The sequence below is a fragment of the Priapulus caudatus genome, unplaced genomic scaffold, assembly GCF_000485595.1.
Source record: "Priapulus caudatus unplaced genomic scaffold, Priapulus_caudatus-5.0.1 Scaffold340, whole genome shotgun sequence".
Taxonomy (NCBI): Eukaryota; Metazoa; Priapulida; class Priapulimorpha; order Priapulimorphida; family Priapulidae; genus Priapulus; species Priapulus caudatus.
In genome coordinates this window covers 270,227-287,024 of record NW_014577401.1, presented here as the reverse complement: position 1 = coordinate 287,024, position 16,798 = coordinate 270,227, and the positions used below count along the sequence as shown (strand labels likewise).

The 16,798-nt window shown below is 50.8% G+C and overlaps 1 protein-coding gene across 1 annotated transcript in view; it reads left to right on the top strand.

Annotated features, from left to right (window-relative positions):
- Positions 1-837: 837 nt before the first annotated feature.
- The window catches only part of LOC106809248 (abnormal spindle-like microcephaly-associated protein homolog), a 25,232-nt gene continuing 9,271 nt past the window's right edge, over positions 838-16,798 (top strand). Inside the window, exons 1-19 of the mRNA XM_014812255.1 lie at positions 838-1,191; positions 1,803-2,013; positions 2,309-2,441; positions 3,648-3,859; positions 4,017-6,904; positions 7,134-7,229; positions 7,500-7,646; positions 7,926-8,171; positions 8,518-8,727; positions 9,288-9,418; positions 9,956-10,131; positions 10,470-10,603; positions 11,068-11,150; positions 11,568-11,801; positions 12,171-12,357; positions 12,581-12,651; positions 12,971-13,171; positions 13,401-13,595; positions 14,053-16,794. Coding sequence (XP_014667741.1) covers positions 1,116-1,191; positions 1,803-2,013; positions 2,309-2,441; positions 3,648-3,859; positions 4,017-6,904; positions 7,134-7,229; positions 7,500-7,646; positions 7,926-8,171; positions 8,518-8,727; positions 9,288-9,418; positions 9,956-10,131; positions 10,470-10,603; positions 11,068-11,150; positions 11,568-11,801; positions 12,171-12,357; positions 12,581-12,651; positions 12,971-13,171; positions 13,401-13,595; positions 14,053-16,794 — 8,373 coding nt within the window. The 5' untranslated portion in view covers positions 838-1,115. The remainder of the gene's footprint in view (positions 1,192-1,802; positions 2,014-2,308; positions 2,442-3,647; positions 3,860-4,016; positions 6,905-7,133; positions 7,230-7,499; positions 7,647-7,925; positions 8,172-8,517; positions 8,728-9,287; positions 9,419-9,955; positions 10,132-10,469; positions 10,604-11,067; positions 11,151-11,567; positions 11,802-12,170; positions 12,358-12,580; positions 12,652-12,970; positions 13,172-13,400; positions 13,596-14,052; positions 16,795-16,798) is intronic.

Sequence of the window (16,798 nt, the reverse complement as noted above, 5' to 3'; positions counted from 1 at the left end):
TATTATATATGTATAGCCCGTGTACAGTTGCCGCAGGGCTATAGAACATTCTATTACGGATGCTAGGGACCAACTTATTCACGCCGCGGTTACTCGCGGCTATAAAACGTCTGTGGTAGGCAATTAATGCCTTAGTTGCCTTATCCGAAATGAATATGTCTTAATAAGTTATATCAGCTACTAAAATTTAATCTCTAACTATCGCTGAGAGGGTCTATGTCCCCCAGGGTACTGCCGGAACGTACCCTGGTACCAGAGCATATAAATCAACGTGATTTATATGCTCTGCTGGTACTATCTAATATGCAGGATCGTACCTCGCCTACGCCACTAACGAGTCTAGGGAGTCGCCTACGCCTACTCCCTAACCCTAACCCTAACCCTAACCCTAACCATATCAGATAGTTACCAGGGTACGTTCCGGCAGTACCCTGGGGGACATGGAACCTATGAGCCTAACTATCGTTGAAATGGTCTGTTTGCAGTATTTCTTGTGAACGAACATTATTTACGAACTGTAAACGGCCATTTTTGGTGGCGCTGCAGCAGCGCCAGTCAGCGGGTTGGTCCCTAGCATTCGTAATAGAATGTTCTATAGCCCTGCGGCAACTGTACGCGGGCTAGTATAGTACTATAGAGCTACCTGGCACAGTGTCAGTAGCTTCCCTCATACTGCATTGCAAATTCCATTAATATTATGAGGATTATATTATTCATGATATATAATGCAGAGTGATGGAAGCTATAGTGCTAGCTAGTATTCATAAAATAAATATACATATTATCAGGAGTAGATAATAGGGAATTCCCTATTATCTACTCCTGATATTATTATGGTGTAATGTAAACTGTAAACAATCTATTCTATGTTACGTACTCCCCATCATCAGCTATGCAACTATTATTATTATAGCCCTTCACTTCTTCACACTCATAGGCCTTTGGTGGAGTTAGGATTGGGTTGGTAGTGCCACTTCTTCATTTGTTAGTTGTCAGTGAGGCATGTTTATGGTGTTGTATGATTTAATGTGAATTGTGCTGCTTTCCTTTGCACTTCCAGGAAAGTTATGTCCTGGGTGGGTAGCACCTAGATCTACCCATACCGAAAACATTAAATGGAGGGTGCTATCCCTGTCCGAGCCAAGTGGACACCACCAAAAGCACTTGCACTCAAAGTTCAGCCTAATGCAGGTAAGTATTTTTATACTTAAGGGGGGCTTATGTCGAGCTTGCGAGCCGAATCGAATGGAAGCAACTGGCTGCAATTCACTGCGACTGCAGTGCTTAGGTCTGTCGACTGCGACGCGACTGCCTGCGACTGGCCGCCACTAGTTGCTCGGAATAGAACAGTGGGCAATTGGACGCAACTAGTCACTGCCGATCGCTTCCAGTTGCTCGAAATCCAGTTGCTTCCAGTCGAGTTGGCTCGCAAGCCCGACTTAAGCCCCCCTTTAATTGTAAAAGTGGTCATGCATGTATAAATTTATGTTATGATCGAGTTCTCATTAGCTATAATACCCACATGATTGATTTTAATCGAGACAAATGTGTTCCATAAGGACGTGGACATGACCTTGTATTTTATATTTGAAAATAAAATCTAAATGTTGTGACATGTGGGATGCAGACACAGTAAAATCTGTAAAGTAACTAGCTATAGTAGCTAGATAACATAATGATTAATGAACCATGCAGTAATGTAACTATCCAACGTAAAATTGATCCGGTTGTTGCTCAGATGATGCAAAACAAATCTTAATAAGTTCATGAAGCAAAGTGTAATGCGTTCCCGCTGTCCGCAGAAGCGTTTTCGCCCGTGCTGCAGCTGAGCCACTTTGCGAAGGTTCCACGCGTTTGCTTTGGCACCGTCATCCTTGGCAAGAGCCGCACACAAGAGCTGCTGCTGAGGAACCCACAGGAGTATGGACAGGAGCTGGTTGTCACCAAGCAACCCTCTGGTTATGGCTTCACAATGGAGGAATCGAGCTTCTTTCTTGAGGGACAGGAGGAACGGTAGGCATGATAACCACAATGTTGACCATATACACGCAACTCAGCGAGTGGTAAAGTAGATTGTATAAATCGATCGGACAATGTTCCTTATTTTAGAGTGAAACCTATTGATAAGGGTCACTCATGGAAAACCCCAATAGTGTTCTTTATAGACAGACATCTGTTTCATAGAGGTGGTTTCACTGTATAACTGCCAATCTAGCGAAACACTAAAAGTCTTCCTTCTTAGAATGTGTTTGCTCACACAGGTTTGATTGTATACTAATTTTACTGGATGTGTTTTTGCAATGAATAGATTCCTGCCTATCACGTGGACGCCAAAAGAGGCAGGTAATGTGCGAGAGACGGTGGTGTTCAAGTGCGATGGTTCCAGCCGCATACAGGCAGTCGTTTATGGAACATGCGAAGACAGAGCTCCTAAACTCAAGGTATGGATGTGATGAGTACTGTGCAAAACATAAATCATCAACTCAAACGTGATAATACAGTTTATGGGCAGAAAATTAATATTCAAGTCAACTAGTCCAGGGATATAGCCAGGAAATTATTTCAGCCTTAAATGATAACATAATATATTGACTTCTATGGGTGCCGTAGGCGCGAGACACGGCGTGCTAGGGGGGTCTGGGGGCATGGCCCCCCAGGAAAATTTAGATGGTTTTAGGGGTTTAAATCACGAATTGGCAGGTTTTTATTGACAGAAAAATAGTGCATATTTACAACAAAAAGCTGTAGTTAAAAATATCAGGTAGAACAACACAAGTTCCATCTGATGCCTGCTTTATTGAGAAATGTGCTGCTCATGATCCATGAAATGACATAAAATAGTAACAATATAATTGCATAATGCCATAATATAAATATAAACATAACAATTAAATTAGTATTGTACACTCTCTATAGACTCTGCTTGAGTCTCTTGCTGCACTGAGACTGAGTCTGAGTCTTCTTCTGTATGGATATCCTTCTTGGACTTCCATTGTTTTATAAATTTATCCATCCTGATTGATGGTGAAGGTCAGAAAGAGAGAGGAAAAAAAATTCAAACAAATATAGCAGTATATTCAAACAGCGTCGTACTACGAGGTCATCGAGTTCATTATAGTAGATTATAGTAAATTTGTAGCCAATCATATTGCTGAATCCCTGATGACTGAACGAGATGATCCAATCATGTGTAGTCTTATCAAATAGCCCGCCAAACGATCAACTAAATCACGTAGCGTGTGACATAATTGACCTGCGCGTGAACCCGCGCAGAAGTCTCCAATCGGTAGTAAACAAAAATGGCGGATATCGACGATGCATGGAGGGATTTAAAATGGTATTTATCACAAAATATAGGCATTTATTGGAAGATTTATCAAGATATTGGCACAGCAAAACAGAGTATCGGGTCTGCTCGAGTGAGTATCGGAACAATTGGAGTGTATCGGGCCGAAATGACCGCGTATCGGCGCCGATACTCAAAAGGGCTCTGGGGAGAACCCTGCTAGTCAGGACGCTGGACCTCGAAAAGAAATAAAATGGCCGGTTCAGACCGGTAGAAATCTCAGCCCCGGGGGTATTTTATCAGAAAAGTTTTTAGAGGATGAAATGTTTGTGCTCAGTGGGAAATTTCCATATCTTTGCAGAAGGGAACGAAGAAAGGCTTTGCAAAGCGCCCTCTGGCGGAGCTTCAGCGCAATGCAGAGTCACGAGTGAAGCCCCGTCTGGTGGCGCGTAGTGGGCGCCCGGCGGCGGAGCGGATGAAGACAGCGGCGGGTGTGAACGCACAAACGATCTGGGCTCAGATGCTGTGTGAGGACAAGTACGCTCATGCTGTGCAGCCCAGCTTCAAGACGCGGTGAGTGCAGGATTCTCGAATATCGGCATGGCTTCAACAGCTGTTTTTGACACCTGCTACCAGTATCGGGCATCAAAATCTGTCGTAAAATCTTTGCAAATCGTTCACGATTGGTATTTCGTCTCACCTGTTTAACGTGTTGCTGTTACACTGTCAGATATGCATTGGAGAGTCGAGCCGACAAAGTCGGCACCAAGCCCAAAGTTCGGGCTCATCCGCCTGACAGCGTCCAGCCTCCCCAAGAAGAAAACCTTCCCCCGCAGAGCGTCCCTTCATCACATGGCACAGTGGAGGAGAAGGAGGAGGAGTCGCACCTGCGGCATCCCGTGGAGTTTCCCTCGTCGCTCGTCGCCTCGACGCCGACCACCGGACGTCAGTCGGCGACCTTCAGTGTCCTTGACGATCTAAAGAGCACGCGCGTCGTCACCAACGCACGTCGCCAGACCGAGGCTGAATCGCTAGGCTGCTTCCCGCTGAGCGAGGTCGGCCTGAAGGAGCCACCGGCCATCGTCGCCCAGTCGCCGATGCCGGCGCCGGTGTTTCCAGATTCGCACGTAAAGAAGCACTCTCTAGGGGCGAGTCCCGGCGCGGAGTCGCCGGCGCTCGCGGGCCGGCCTCGCACGTTCTCCGACTTCCGGATGGCGAAGTTGCGGGAGAACTTTGAGGACAGCCTCAATTACTCGCAGGAGCTGGATGAGAGCGGAGTGTTCGACCAGCCGCCCGCCACGCTGCCGACGTTGGATTCGCCGGCAGCGAAAGATCCGCGACTCACGATGGTGTTGCCGACCCAGATCCCGCCGGCAGCCGAAGATCCGCGACTCACGATGGTGTTGCCGACCCAGATTTCGCCGGCAGCCGAAGATCCGCGACTCACGATGGTGTTGCCGACCCAGATCCCGCCGGCAGCCGAAGATCCGCGACTCACGATGGTGTTGCCGACCCAGATCCCGCCGGCAGCCGAAGATCCGCGACTCACGATGGTGTTGCAGACCCAGATCCCGCCGGCAGCCGAAGATCTCAGACTGACGATGGTTCTGCCGTCGTCTCGGCTCCCTGCACGCGGCACCGACTCCCACGACCCGCGTCTCACCATGGTCATCAGGAAGGGAGACGGACGCGCGGAGGCCGCCGCGGCGACGAGAGAGGGAGCGGAGCAGCGGGGCGATCCGAGGTTGACGATCGTCTTCGGTAAGGCGGACACGAGTCTGACGATCGATGATCCCCGGCTGACGATGGTCATCAACAAGGACCCACCGCGCGAGCTCACGCTGCCGTGCGTCGATGACTCGAGGGGGACCGCAGCATCTTTCAACCAAGCCCAGCCATCGGTCAAGCCACCACAGCCATCGGTCAACCACCCCCAGCCATCGGTCAACTCACCCCAGTCGTCGGTCAACCAACCCCAGCCATGGGTCAACCACCCCCAGCCATCGATCAACCCACCCCAGCCGTCGGTTAACTCACCAGAGCCATCGGTCGGTGCTCACATGCTGTCGGGCGGTGGTCACTTGCCGTTCACGCTCGGGACAGCTGAGACGGTAAGCGATCATCGTCTCAGCAAGTTATTTCGTCCCTCTCGCTCAGATGGGAGCGTTGTGCCGAGCACCGCATTCGAAATACCCGACCATTCTAGACACTGGCAACCGACAGCTTCTCCGTTAGACTGCAGGAATGATGGCATTGGCACAACATCGGTAGGTGGCGCTGCTGTGGTAGCGATAGGGAGGAGCAGAGAAGCAGACGTCGGTAGTGACACGGAGAGCGTGGCTTCCTACGATAGTGCCGTATCGGAGAATTTCTACGAGAGCTTCGAGGTAACTGCCGCGGAGAGAGAGGGCGCCGGCGTGCACGGAGATGCAGCGACGGCCATTTACGACGAAACGGACGACTTTGTCGAGGCGATGCAGCGCAGCTCCCTCTATGGGTCGTTGTTAGAAACTCCCGGGAAACACGCAGCGCCGGTTCATCCCGAGGTGGAGGACCTGCGGGAGGCGACCTCTGGTGGCCACAGACGCAGGTCGTTCACATTCACGAAGAAGACAGCCGTGAGCAAGGATGTCGAAGGGCGTTTCGGTAGAGGTGCCACCACCGGGCCGCACGCCGGCGAAAATTCGCTGCCCACTTCGGCGAGCGAAATAGCTGAGCGACGCGGCCAACAGATTGCGACGGCGACGGGCGTTGCGGACACTCACGTGAGCGAGGTCACGGGTGTCGTTACCTTGGAAACGGCAGAGCGTGAAGTGCAGCGCGACGCCTCGCGCTTACCGCTGTTCGGTGACGTCGCGGGATTTCTACCAAGAAACGGCGCCGACGAGCTCCGGGAGCCGGCGGGTGCGCAAGCGGGAGCGTGCGTGAGTGAGGCGACCGCCGGAGACGAAGACAGCTTGGAGGACGCGGCGCCCGCCGATCGGAAGCGCGACGATTCGTTTTACGTAGCCGTGCACGAGGACGAGTCGGCGTCGACCTCCGTAAGCAGGCCGGGCGAAGCGCGACCCGCCGCGGCGTTCGACTTTGGCAACGTCGGCAGGGAAGTGAAGCCGTCGGTGTCCGACGCCGACAGCTCTCTCTATAGTCCGCTCGCACTGGAAGATCTTGATACGAAGCCGGCTGACGTGGAGCAAGCAGCAGTAGTGGAGGCAGTAACAACGAATGCAAGCACTGGCTTTGAAGTGAGTCCTGGAACAGAGGTCGTCGCCGTGGCAACCGAGAGAAAGGAGGAGCCGAGTGCGGACGCACTCTTCTTTGTTCCCTACGATGACAACGACGATTCGCTGTCGGCCAGGAAGCGTCGACCCAAGGTCAAATCCCCACGTCCAAGCAGAGGCGATATGGTGGAGAGACGGCAGAATTACCTTCATGCTAACGGTTTCCCGTCCGACACGCTCATTGGAGAAAACACAGGCAAGGTCGTCGGGGAAAGGTCACCACCGATAAAGCGAAGCCCTAGTAAGGAGGCTGGGAACGAAAGCAAGAGGGGCAGGAAAGAGAAGAAGCCAGCACAGCAGACGATGCGACTGACGAAGACCGAGCAGCTGCGCATTCAGAGTGAGTGTTCCGAATCCAAACCTAAATATATTGTAAATGTCAAGCGAAAATCTGGTTTCGTTGATGAGACATATATTCAAATTTTCAGTGTGCAATGTTCTCATCCACTGTTTAGCAATATAGTCAATGTCTAGCGTTATCTTCTTTTAGCGCGAGAGATGAGTGGAAATTTGTGCCAAAAACATGTTTTTTTCTCACTTATGTGGGCATAACATTACTTTTTTAACAGACTCTGCGAGAAAAATTAAGATGGGAAGCATGCGGAAGCATTCCGTTAAGGGCGTGGCAATGAGCCGTTTAAAGCTTGTCAACACTTCCAACGCTGGTAAGTTTGAGGCATGTACAGGGCTCATCACAGGCTATGTCCTTGCACTCTCTTTATAGTTACGCGTGAACAACCACAGCAAGCTTTCATTGTTGTGAAATTTGGAAATAATCCTCAAAGCTGGTACGTGTGTGGTAAATCCACATATAAGTATTTAAGTATACCTCTGGAAGCAGACACCCTCTGATGAAGGGTCAATACTGCATAAGCAGTTATATAGCGTTAATATCATGCCGTAATGTGAGGGATGTTGACAATGTCTGTTTGCAGGTATGCCGCGCCATCCGATGCCGTTTGCAGCCAAGAACATGTACTTTGATGAGCGTTGGATGAAGAAGCAAGAACTTGGCTTCACACGCTGGTTAAACTTTGTCCTCACGCCGCCTGCCGAGCTAGACGGCGGAGACCTTAAGAAGGGTAGGGCGAAAAGATATTCCCAATGGTGTTGTAGACCAGCTTTAATTCTATTATCTGTCTATAGATCTATCTATCTATCTATCTATTTATCTATCTATCTATCTAGCTATCTATCTATCTTTCTATCTAGCTATCAATCTGTATTTATACATATAAAATCCTTGTTGCAGCAGTCTGTTGCACGATGTGTAGCTAGTTACATATTACATGACGACGACGACGTCGTGTTACGTACGGACACACGCTTGCTCTGACAGACATTCCGTACGTGCTTCACAGTCGACGCGGGCATGCTGTTCAATGAGGCGAGGCGCTGCGGTGAGAAGGACATCCGTCTCGCTCCGTCACGCGAGGACCTCTCACTGCGCGCCTACACGGCCCACCGACGCATGAACCGCCTCCGCCGATCCGCCTGCGCCCTCTTCCAGTCCGAACCCATTGTCAAGGTCGTCTGTAAGCTAGAGGTCGAGGTGGAGAGCGGGCGACTGGCGATTCGCAAGGACAAGGCGATGCACGCTGACCTGGGTAAGAATGAGAAGTCAACAGTGAAAAAAATACACCGGGGCTCGGGGCGATTTAGCCCCCGAAATGCCAAAAAGAGCCCTGGAAATGCCAAAAAGAGCCCCCGTAAATTTGGATAGAGTTCAATGCAAACCAAATTTTAGAGTGCTATTTTCATCCACGTGAGCTTGAAAAGTATAGCCCCCGAAAAATAAATTATATTTTTTTCTCTGGAAGTCAATGTGATATCCTGTTATTATATTATAGAGATCAGTCGGTGTATGTTGTAGCAGTTGAAGAATATTAGAGTGACTTTAAAGTTTTCATTTCAAGTGTGCATCGTGACGTTGTTTACATTTTGTGCGTGGAGGCATCAAGCGTGCCGTGCTAGAGATGCTACTCAGCTACAGCCCGCTGTGGCTTCGCATCGGACTGGAGTGTGTCTACGGAGAGCTGCTGCCGATGCAGGACAACGCTGACGTCGTACGGCTGTCTCGTTTCGTGCTCTGGCGTCTGCTGTACAACCCAGACATCGCCATGCGCTACGCTCACCCCACTGTGCCGCACCTCTACAGACCAGGTGAGCATGCGTAGAGCGCCGTTAGAATGCTATCGTGTGGTTGCCATTAGGCCAAAACAAAATATAGGTGTGGTTACGGTTTCCCGACCGACCCTATTTATTCCCAGCAACCCTAAACATTTAATTGTCAATTTTCAAGTAAAAAAAAAACCCTAACCCTAACCCTATTTTTTTCGGCATGTAACGGTAACCACACATATATTTTGTTTTGGCCTTAGTTATTTATTCTAATGTTATAATATTGTATCGTTTGTTGTTGTTCCTATACGTAACACTGTGTGAATGACTGTTATATATGAGTTTATATATTATTATTACTGTGTGAATGACATGTTGTGTAAAGGGGAGGGTATTGACTACATAGTCTATGAAGCAGCAACTCCTATTTAATTCGTTAGTTAGTAATTAGATTTTGAGGGCACTACTGGGCTAACAAGTACATTTTGAGGTTGTTGTAGATATCAATTCTTAAGTTGCAATTCTCATTTGCTCTTAGTTTTGCATTTTCTGCCATTGCTTATTGTTTGTAACAGTTCAGAACATATCTTCATCCTTTTTAGGATACGATGAGGCACTCAAGCAGTTTACACTGAAGAAATTTCTGCTGGTCGTATTCTTTCTTGATCGTGCCAAGCAAGCAAGACTCATTGACCATGATCCATGCCTGTTTTGCAAATCTGCGCCCTACAAGGTATGTCCCACCAGAGAAATGTGCTCTGTACAAGCCGGTATGTCCCACCAGAGAAATGTGCTCCCTACACGATATATGTTTCAAAAGAGAAATGTCCTCCATATATGGTATGTCTCAATAGATAAATCTGCTCCTGAGATCATATGTCCTAATAGAGAAATCTGCTCCCTATCTGGTTTTCTTATTGGAGAAATATACTTCCTACAAGTTATATACCAGCAGTGAAAGTTGTTCCCTACAAGGTATATAAAACTAAAGGAATGACTGTCTTTCCAAGTACATAGCAGTAAAATATGTGCTCCCTACAATGTATATATATATATATGTGTATATCACTAGAGAAATGTAGTTCCTATAACGAATTTAACTCGCACGCATGCTGCCTAGTATGCATGACCAGAAGTCCAAAATTACAGAATTGTACATAATTACCCCCAATCTGTAATTATGCGATCACGACCTAATGGCATGCGCAAATCCGAAAAATCCGTCGATGATGAATCCGTGATATGTTGTCGACGTCGCGTTGCTGCGCAGGCGAGCAAGAGCCTCCTGGTAGAGTTCTCGCGGCAGTACCTCGCCGGCGAGGGTGACGTCGTGCGGCACCTCGCGCACCTCGGCTACGACATCGCACACCAGCAGACGGCGCTCGACGAGTTTGACTACGCCGTGACGAACGTCGCGACGGACCTGCGCGACGGACTGCGCCTCACGTATGTTCTCCAGCGTCCCGCGCGGCGCGGTCGTCGCCTGCACGCGCGCGCGCTCGCTAACTTACGTATCAATGCATCCGTACGCGTTAGGTGCACTCCTGCTTGTATATCGGTGATATGTCGTTCAGGCTAAGCCCGTTTGTACGTCATTGCTAAACATTGTTTTTAGAACATCCCGTAATTAAGTACTAGCGTATCAATGTCAATACACTTATGAACGAATATATGCAGAATAACACTATATAGTTGTATGAATGTATACAGTATCAGTTACCAGTTATATTACTATGAGGCTATGTTCCACCGTGTTTCCAGCGATCTCGTTTTGTATATTATAGCCGCGTGATGGAGCTGCTGACGGGTGATTGGTCGCTGTCGAAGCGTCTGCGTGTTCCCGCCATCAGCCGGCTGCAGAAGATACGCAACGTTGACGTGTCGTTAGCTGTGATGAAGCGTAATCAGCTCTGCTACGGTGAGTGACACACGAGTGTTTCTTCGCTATACTCCATCTAGCAGCTACTGCACGCTGCGGGAAGCATGTGTTCGATGATTTAGGTGCAGTGGCATCGCAAATGCATTGCATGTAATCTAGGAGTACATTGTCAGAAACATTTTAGTTGTCATGCGCAGATTAAATTGTGACTAGTCCGTGTGATGTAATAGTACTAATCATTATTGTAAAAGCTACGGCCCTTGGTGTTTTTTTAAGACTGGTGTACCATTACAACATAGAGCATTACCCACGCGTCTGTACCAGATTTCCTACATCCAATGGTAAAGGCTGGTGCTCCAGTACCCACCAGAATTTCCGCCATTTTCTCCAAAAGGTCTACCAGTGTGCCCAACTATTCTTAAACACCTTGTAATCACCAAATGAACGTGCGATTGAACTGTGAGTGTAGGAAGTTTCTCACCGTTGTACGTTATTGTCACCAGATGGCATTAACACCAAGGACATTGTTGATGGTCACAGGGAGAAGACACTAGCACTGCTCTGGAAACTCATCTTCAATTTCCAGGTAGGTCCCACGCATCACAAAATATTTCAGGCTTTGTTTAATAAATTAATATATATATATACATGTGCTCCTGTTTGTTTTTATAGTCAAATCCGTGGTAGCTGCCACCTCTATGAAGAGGGCACCTGTCTGCAAAGTAGAGACACTGTGGTCCCCTTAAGTGGCATTTATACTGTTAATTACCACATTAATAAAAGAGGCATTTGTCTATATACTTTTCGTGTTTTGCATGAGTGATCCTTATATACATGTTTGACTATATAGCCAAATTACTGTATCGTTAACCAGTCAATTCCTGAAATTTGGCAGGTGAATGGCCATGGTATTACTTGAATACTTCTTAGTTTAATATTTATATTGTGTATATATATAATGTGTTGACGGTAATTTCTCTACGCTTTATTTCCTACATGTTAGATTGAACTGATGATAGATACAGCCAAGCTGCAGAAGGAGATATGCTTTCTCAAGGAAAACATGGCTGTTCGTTCAGCTATGGCTTCCCTGGTCGCCAGCACTACGGGCGTGAGTGACACGCTAGGGATGCCACGACAACACGTGACAGACGAGACAGACCTCTACTTCACGAGCAAGAAGCTGAGTCTTCTGCTCAAGTGGTGTCAGGCAGTCTGTGCATACTATGATGTTACGGTAAGAAATGGTATTATATATTGTCGTGCGTGCATGCCGGCATTGCTACAACCTCAATCGCTTTAAGCACAATATGTCCATCCTTAGGCTGCCACAGCACAATAGTTTTGTTATTGTGCCACTGTGTCTGTGTTACCCTGTCACAGTGTATTCCTGATGTTTGCATCATGCTGTAACACAATGATGCAGTCTTACAATATTGAACGTTACCACTGTGTTACGGACTAACTTAGAACATGGTACAGTGTTACAACACAGTCAAGCTCAATTAATATGACTAAGAAAAGTCGTGGTTTTACACGATCATTGTATAGAAGTTCCGTTTCAGAACAGCAATTAATGATACATGGTGATTGCACTTGCTGACAGGTTGAGAACTTTACCGTGTCATTTGCCGATGGCCGTGTGCTCTGCTACCTGGTGCACCACTACCAACCATCGCTGCTTCCCACGTCATCCATTCACACTGACACCTCGCAGTCGCTGCACGCTGACAACGCTGTGCAGGCAGACGACAGCTTCAGCAACTCCTTCTTGATGGCCACCTATTCTCCTAGTAGGTCTCATACTGTGAAAATACTCATCGAACATCCCGTGATTTCTAAATACTGTGACCGCAATCATGATCTATTAGCTTGGGTAAGGTGCGGTAACCTGTGCTTCTGTTTGGTTGATATTGCACGTGATGTTACGTATATATAGTATTATATGGCTGAATCTTTAATTATCTTGTATTCAAATGAAATCTGTTATGTCTAATTATATATCATACTCTCCAGCAACAGGAAAACCAGTTGATGAAAAGCTATTGATGAATGATAAGGCGAACCTCAAGTTGGCATTTGAAAAGGTAAATTGTGTGATGAAAATGGAAATGTCGGATCAGATTGGTGGCAAAATATACCTTTGGTATTTTATTTTGGGTATGGAAGCAGGTCACCTTTTCATATATGTTCCACTAATGCAACCCAGCATTTCACAAGGGGATAAGTCAGTAAGTAGGCAGGACAAATGTTTCTATTTTGTACACATAAGATTACAGAATAAGTTACTTACCATTTTATTCAGTGGTATATTTGTAGATCTGTGAGTTTTGGCGTGATTTAACTCGCAATTAAATCATCGTACATGATTCATAATCCATATCCTACTCGATTGTGTGTTCGTAGATCGGTGAGCTAGGGGGCGTGCCGGTGCTGACACGAGTGGCGGACGTGTGCAACACAATACCAGACGAGAAGGTTGTGCTAACGCTCGTCACCTTCCTCTGTGCACGTCTGCTGGACCTGAGAGAGGAGATCCATGCGGCAAGGGCCATCCAGACAGCATGGAGGAGACACCGGTACCGGAAGGAAACCGAGCGACAGAAGGTGCGAGAGAAGAAGGGGAGGAGGGAGAGGAAGAGAGGAGAGGTGACTGGGGAAGGGAAAGAAGATAAGAGGTAGAGAGGGGGCTGACTTAGGAAGGGCGAGAAAGAGGGAGTCTGGGTGGAGAATGAGGTAGGGAGGGAGCGAGAGACGAAGCGAGTTTTTCACCCATCCAGTTTTCTCTCTGCGATAGCACGTTTGCTACAACGCCGTCACACATGTCTGCTTACAGATTAGGCACACCGCAGCAGTGCTGATTCAGCGATGCGTACGTGCATTCCTCGCTAGGAGGCGCCGGCAACAGCAGCAGCGAGCGGCCGTCGTCGTGCAGACGTGGTGGCGTGGCGTGCACGCGGTACACCTCGCAGCAGCTCTGAGACGCAAGAAGCTGGAGCAACTACAGCACAGTGCTGCCACCGTCCTGCAGGTAGGTGACAACTGAAGTCAAACCTGTGTTTGTCACCTCTAGAACGCACCCACACACATATATATGTATGTGCACATGATTAAACCAATATATGTGATGTTTCGGGGGGGTTTCCCACGAGTGACATTTATATATAGGTTTGAATGTATGCTGTCGTGCTGAAGCTCTGGATGCTAATCTGCCCCCACCCCCCACCCCATACTGCTGGCCCTATCCTTCTTGTTCGTGGTAATTACACGTTTGTTTCAATTGTTAAAGGCGAGTATAATCATGCAATGTGCTGATTTTTATTCAAAATTTAAGATCCAGTTAGCAATTCTCATTTGTCTGAGATTCCCAAGCATTAATATTTATATTAGCGCCAATATTGGATGAAGCTCTCATTGACACCACTTTTGATGACATCACAAAAAATTATTAAAATTATGACTTATGTTGAACGTTTTTCTTACGGCAGGCACATGTCAGATGCTTCCTCGTTCAACGCCGATACAGAAAACTTCGCACATCTACCTTGCTTCTGCAATCAGCCATCAGGGGGCGTCACATTCGAATCCGCGTACAGCGGATGCACGCTGCCGCACGCATTATCCAGGCCCGCTACCGGGCACGCCTACAAGCCCGCGTCGTCAGGCTGCACTACATCGAAACGAGATGCTCTGTTGTTCGCATGCAGGCTTGGTGGAGATCGCGGCTCGCACAGCGAAGCTACGGGGCGAAGAGAAGCGCGGTGGTTACGATCCAGGCCGCTGTGAGGCGCCACCGAGCAAGAAGCAGCTACACTCAGCTGCGGCGTGCGGCGGTTGCGTTGCAGCGTCGTAGCAGGGCTAATGTACTGTGCCGCGTGCAGACGCGTCACTACGCTGTCATGAGAGGTGCTGCCATCACCTTGCAAGCTGCCTGGAGAGGCTACATTGCAAGACAGCAGTACCTACAGCTAAAGGCGGCTATTGCCATACAGTCAGCTTGGAGAGGGTTCACTGCTAGACGAAATTACCTACAGTACAAAGCAGCTATTGCCATACAGGCTACATGGAGAGGCTACATTGCAAGACAGCAGTACCTGAAACTAAAATCAGCTATTGCCATACAGGCTACATGGAGAGGCTATATTGCAAGACGGCAGTACCTACAACTTAAAGCAGCTATTGCCATACAGTCAGCTTGGAGAGGGTTCACTACTAGACGACATTACCTACAGCTTCTGTCTGCAACCGTCTGTGTGCAGTCCTACCTCAGAGGGATGCTAGCGAGACGAAAATCCTCCAAAAGGTGCTGGGCGATACGCACGATCCAACAGCGGACGCGCGCCTACCAGCTGGCACGGCGCCAGAGAGAGCACTACCGGGACACGCGGCGGGCGGCGGTTGCCCTGCAGGCAGCGTACAGGATGCGGCGTGAGCGCACGCGTTTCCTCGCCGCACGCGCGGCCACCATGACGATCCAGAGCGGCTACCGCGCGTGGCGGGCGCGCCGCGAGCGGGATGCGCGCGCTCGCGCCGTCGCCGTGCTCCAGTGGAGGCTGCGCGCCCGGCTCACCGCCAGGAGGCAGCGCGACGAGTACCTCGCGACGAGGCGCGCCGCGGTGACGCTGCAGGCCGGCTGGCGGTGCCGCGCGCAGCGTGCGAGCTACCTGCGACTGCGGCGGGCGGCCACGATCGCGCAGGCGCACGTTAGGGGGCGCCGCGCGAGAGCGGAGTACGAACAGCGGCGACGGGCGGCGGCGGTCCTGCAGCGACGGCTGCGGGCGACGCTCGCCTGTAGGCGGCAGCACAATCGCTATGCTGCGATGAAGCGGGCGGCGTTGCGGATACAGGCCGCGTACCGAGGCTGGGCGGCAAGACGGGCGTACCAGGCGGAGCGTGCGCGCGTCGTGTCAGCGCAGGCGTGCGTGAGGAGGTGGCTCGCACGGCGGGAGCGCGGGAGGAGGATGCGGGCGGTGCTGGTGCTGCAGAGGAGACTGCGTGCGAGCCTGGAGGCGCGTGCGTGTCGCGCCAAGTACCTGAAGGAGAGGGCTGCCGCTACGCTGCTGCAGGCCGCAGCGCGAGGGTGGGCGCAGCGAGCGAACTACGTGAGACGTAGACGTGCCGCGATCACGATGCAGGCGTGCGCGCGCGGGCGCATCGCGCGCCGACGCCGCGACGAGAGGCTGCGCGCGATACGCATCATCCAGGAGAGGTACCGCGCCGCTCGCGCTCGTCGCACGTGCCTGCACGAGTACCGCACTACGCGCGCCGCCGTTCTGACGCTGCAGGCCGCCACCAGGGGGCACCTGCAGAGGAGGCGCTACAAGGAGCACCTGCGATGCGTCGTCGTCGTCCAGGCGTGCGTGAGAGGCCGAGCCGCCAGGGAGCGCTACCATCGGCTTCGGCGTGCTGCTACTACACTGCAGGTTTGCTGGAGGGCCGTGCTCGCTGGGCGGATGCAGCGGGACGCGTACCTGCTAACGAGACGAAGCGTAGTCATCGCCCAGGCAACCGTCAGACGCTTCCTCTGCGCGCGTGCGTACGCGCGGCAATGTCGCGCCGCCGTGGCGATGCACGCGTGTGCGCGTGGATTCCTCGCCCGCACGCGATATCGTCGCCTGCGCTCGGCCACGTCGACCATCCAGACGTACTGGCGGGCGACGCTGCTGGCGAAGGATCAGCGTCGCGGGTTCGCGCGGGCGAGGTCGGCGGCCGTCGTGCTGCAGTCGTACGCGCGCATGTTGGCGGCGCGGCGTCGCTACCACCGGCAGCGCGCGTGCGTCGTCACCGTGCAGGCCCGCGTCCGGGCTTGTCTGCAGCGACGCTCCTACCTCCGCCTCCGAGCTGCCGCCGTCGTCCTTCAGGCAAGATGGCGTGCCGCCTGGCTGACGGCGCGGTCGCGCGCCGAATACGCGAGGACGCGCGCGGCGGTCGTGTCGCTACAGGCAGCCACCAGGGGTCACTTGCAGAGACGGCGGTATCGCGAGTACTATGGACGCGTGGTGAGAGCGCAGGCGTGCGCGCGGGGATGCCTCGCGAGAAGGCGCTACGCACGGCTGGTGCGAGCCACGCTCACCCTGCAGAGACGCTGGCGAGCGACTATGCTGGGGAGAGTCGAGAGGTGTCGGTACGAGTGCACGAGGAGCGCGGCGGTCACCCTGCAGGCGGCGTGGAGGCGCGTCGTCTGCCGGCGCCGTTACCACGCCGACCGCGCCGCGATCGTCGGCTGCCAGGCCG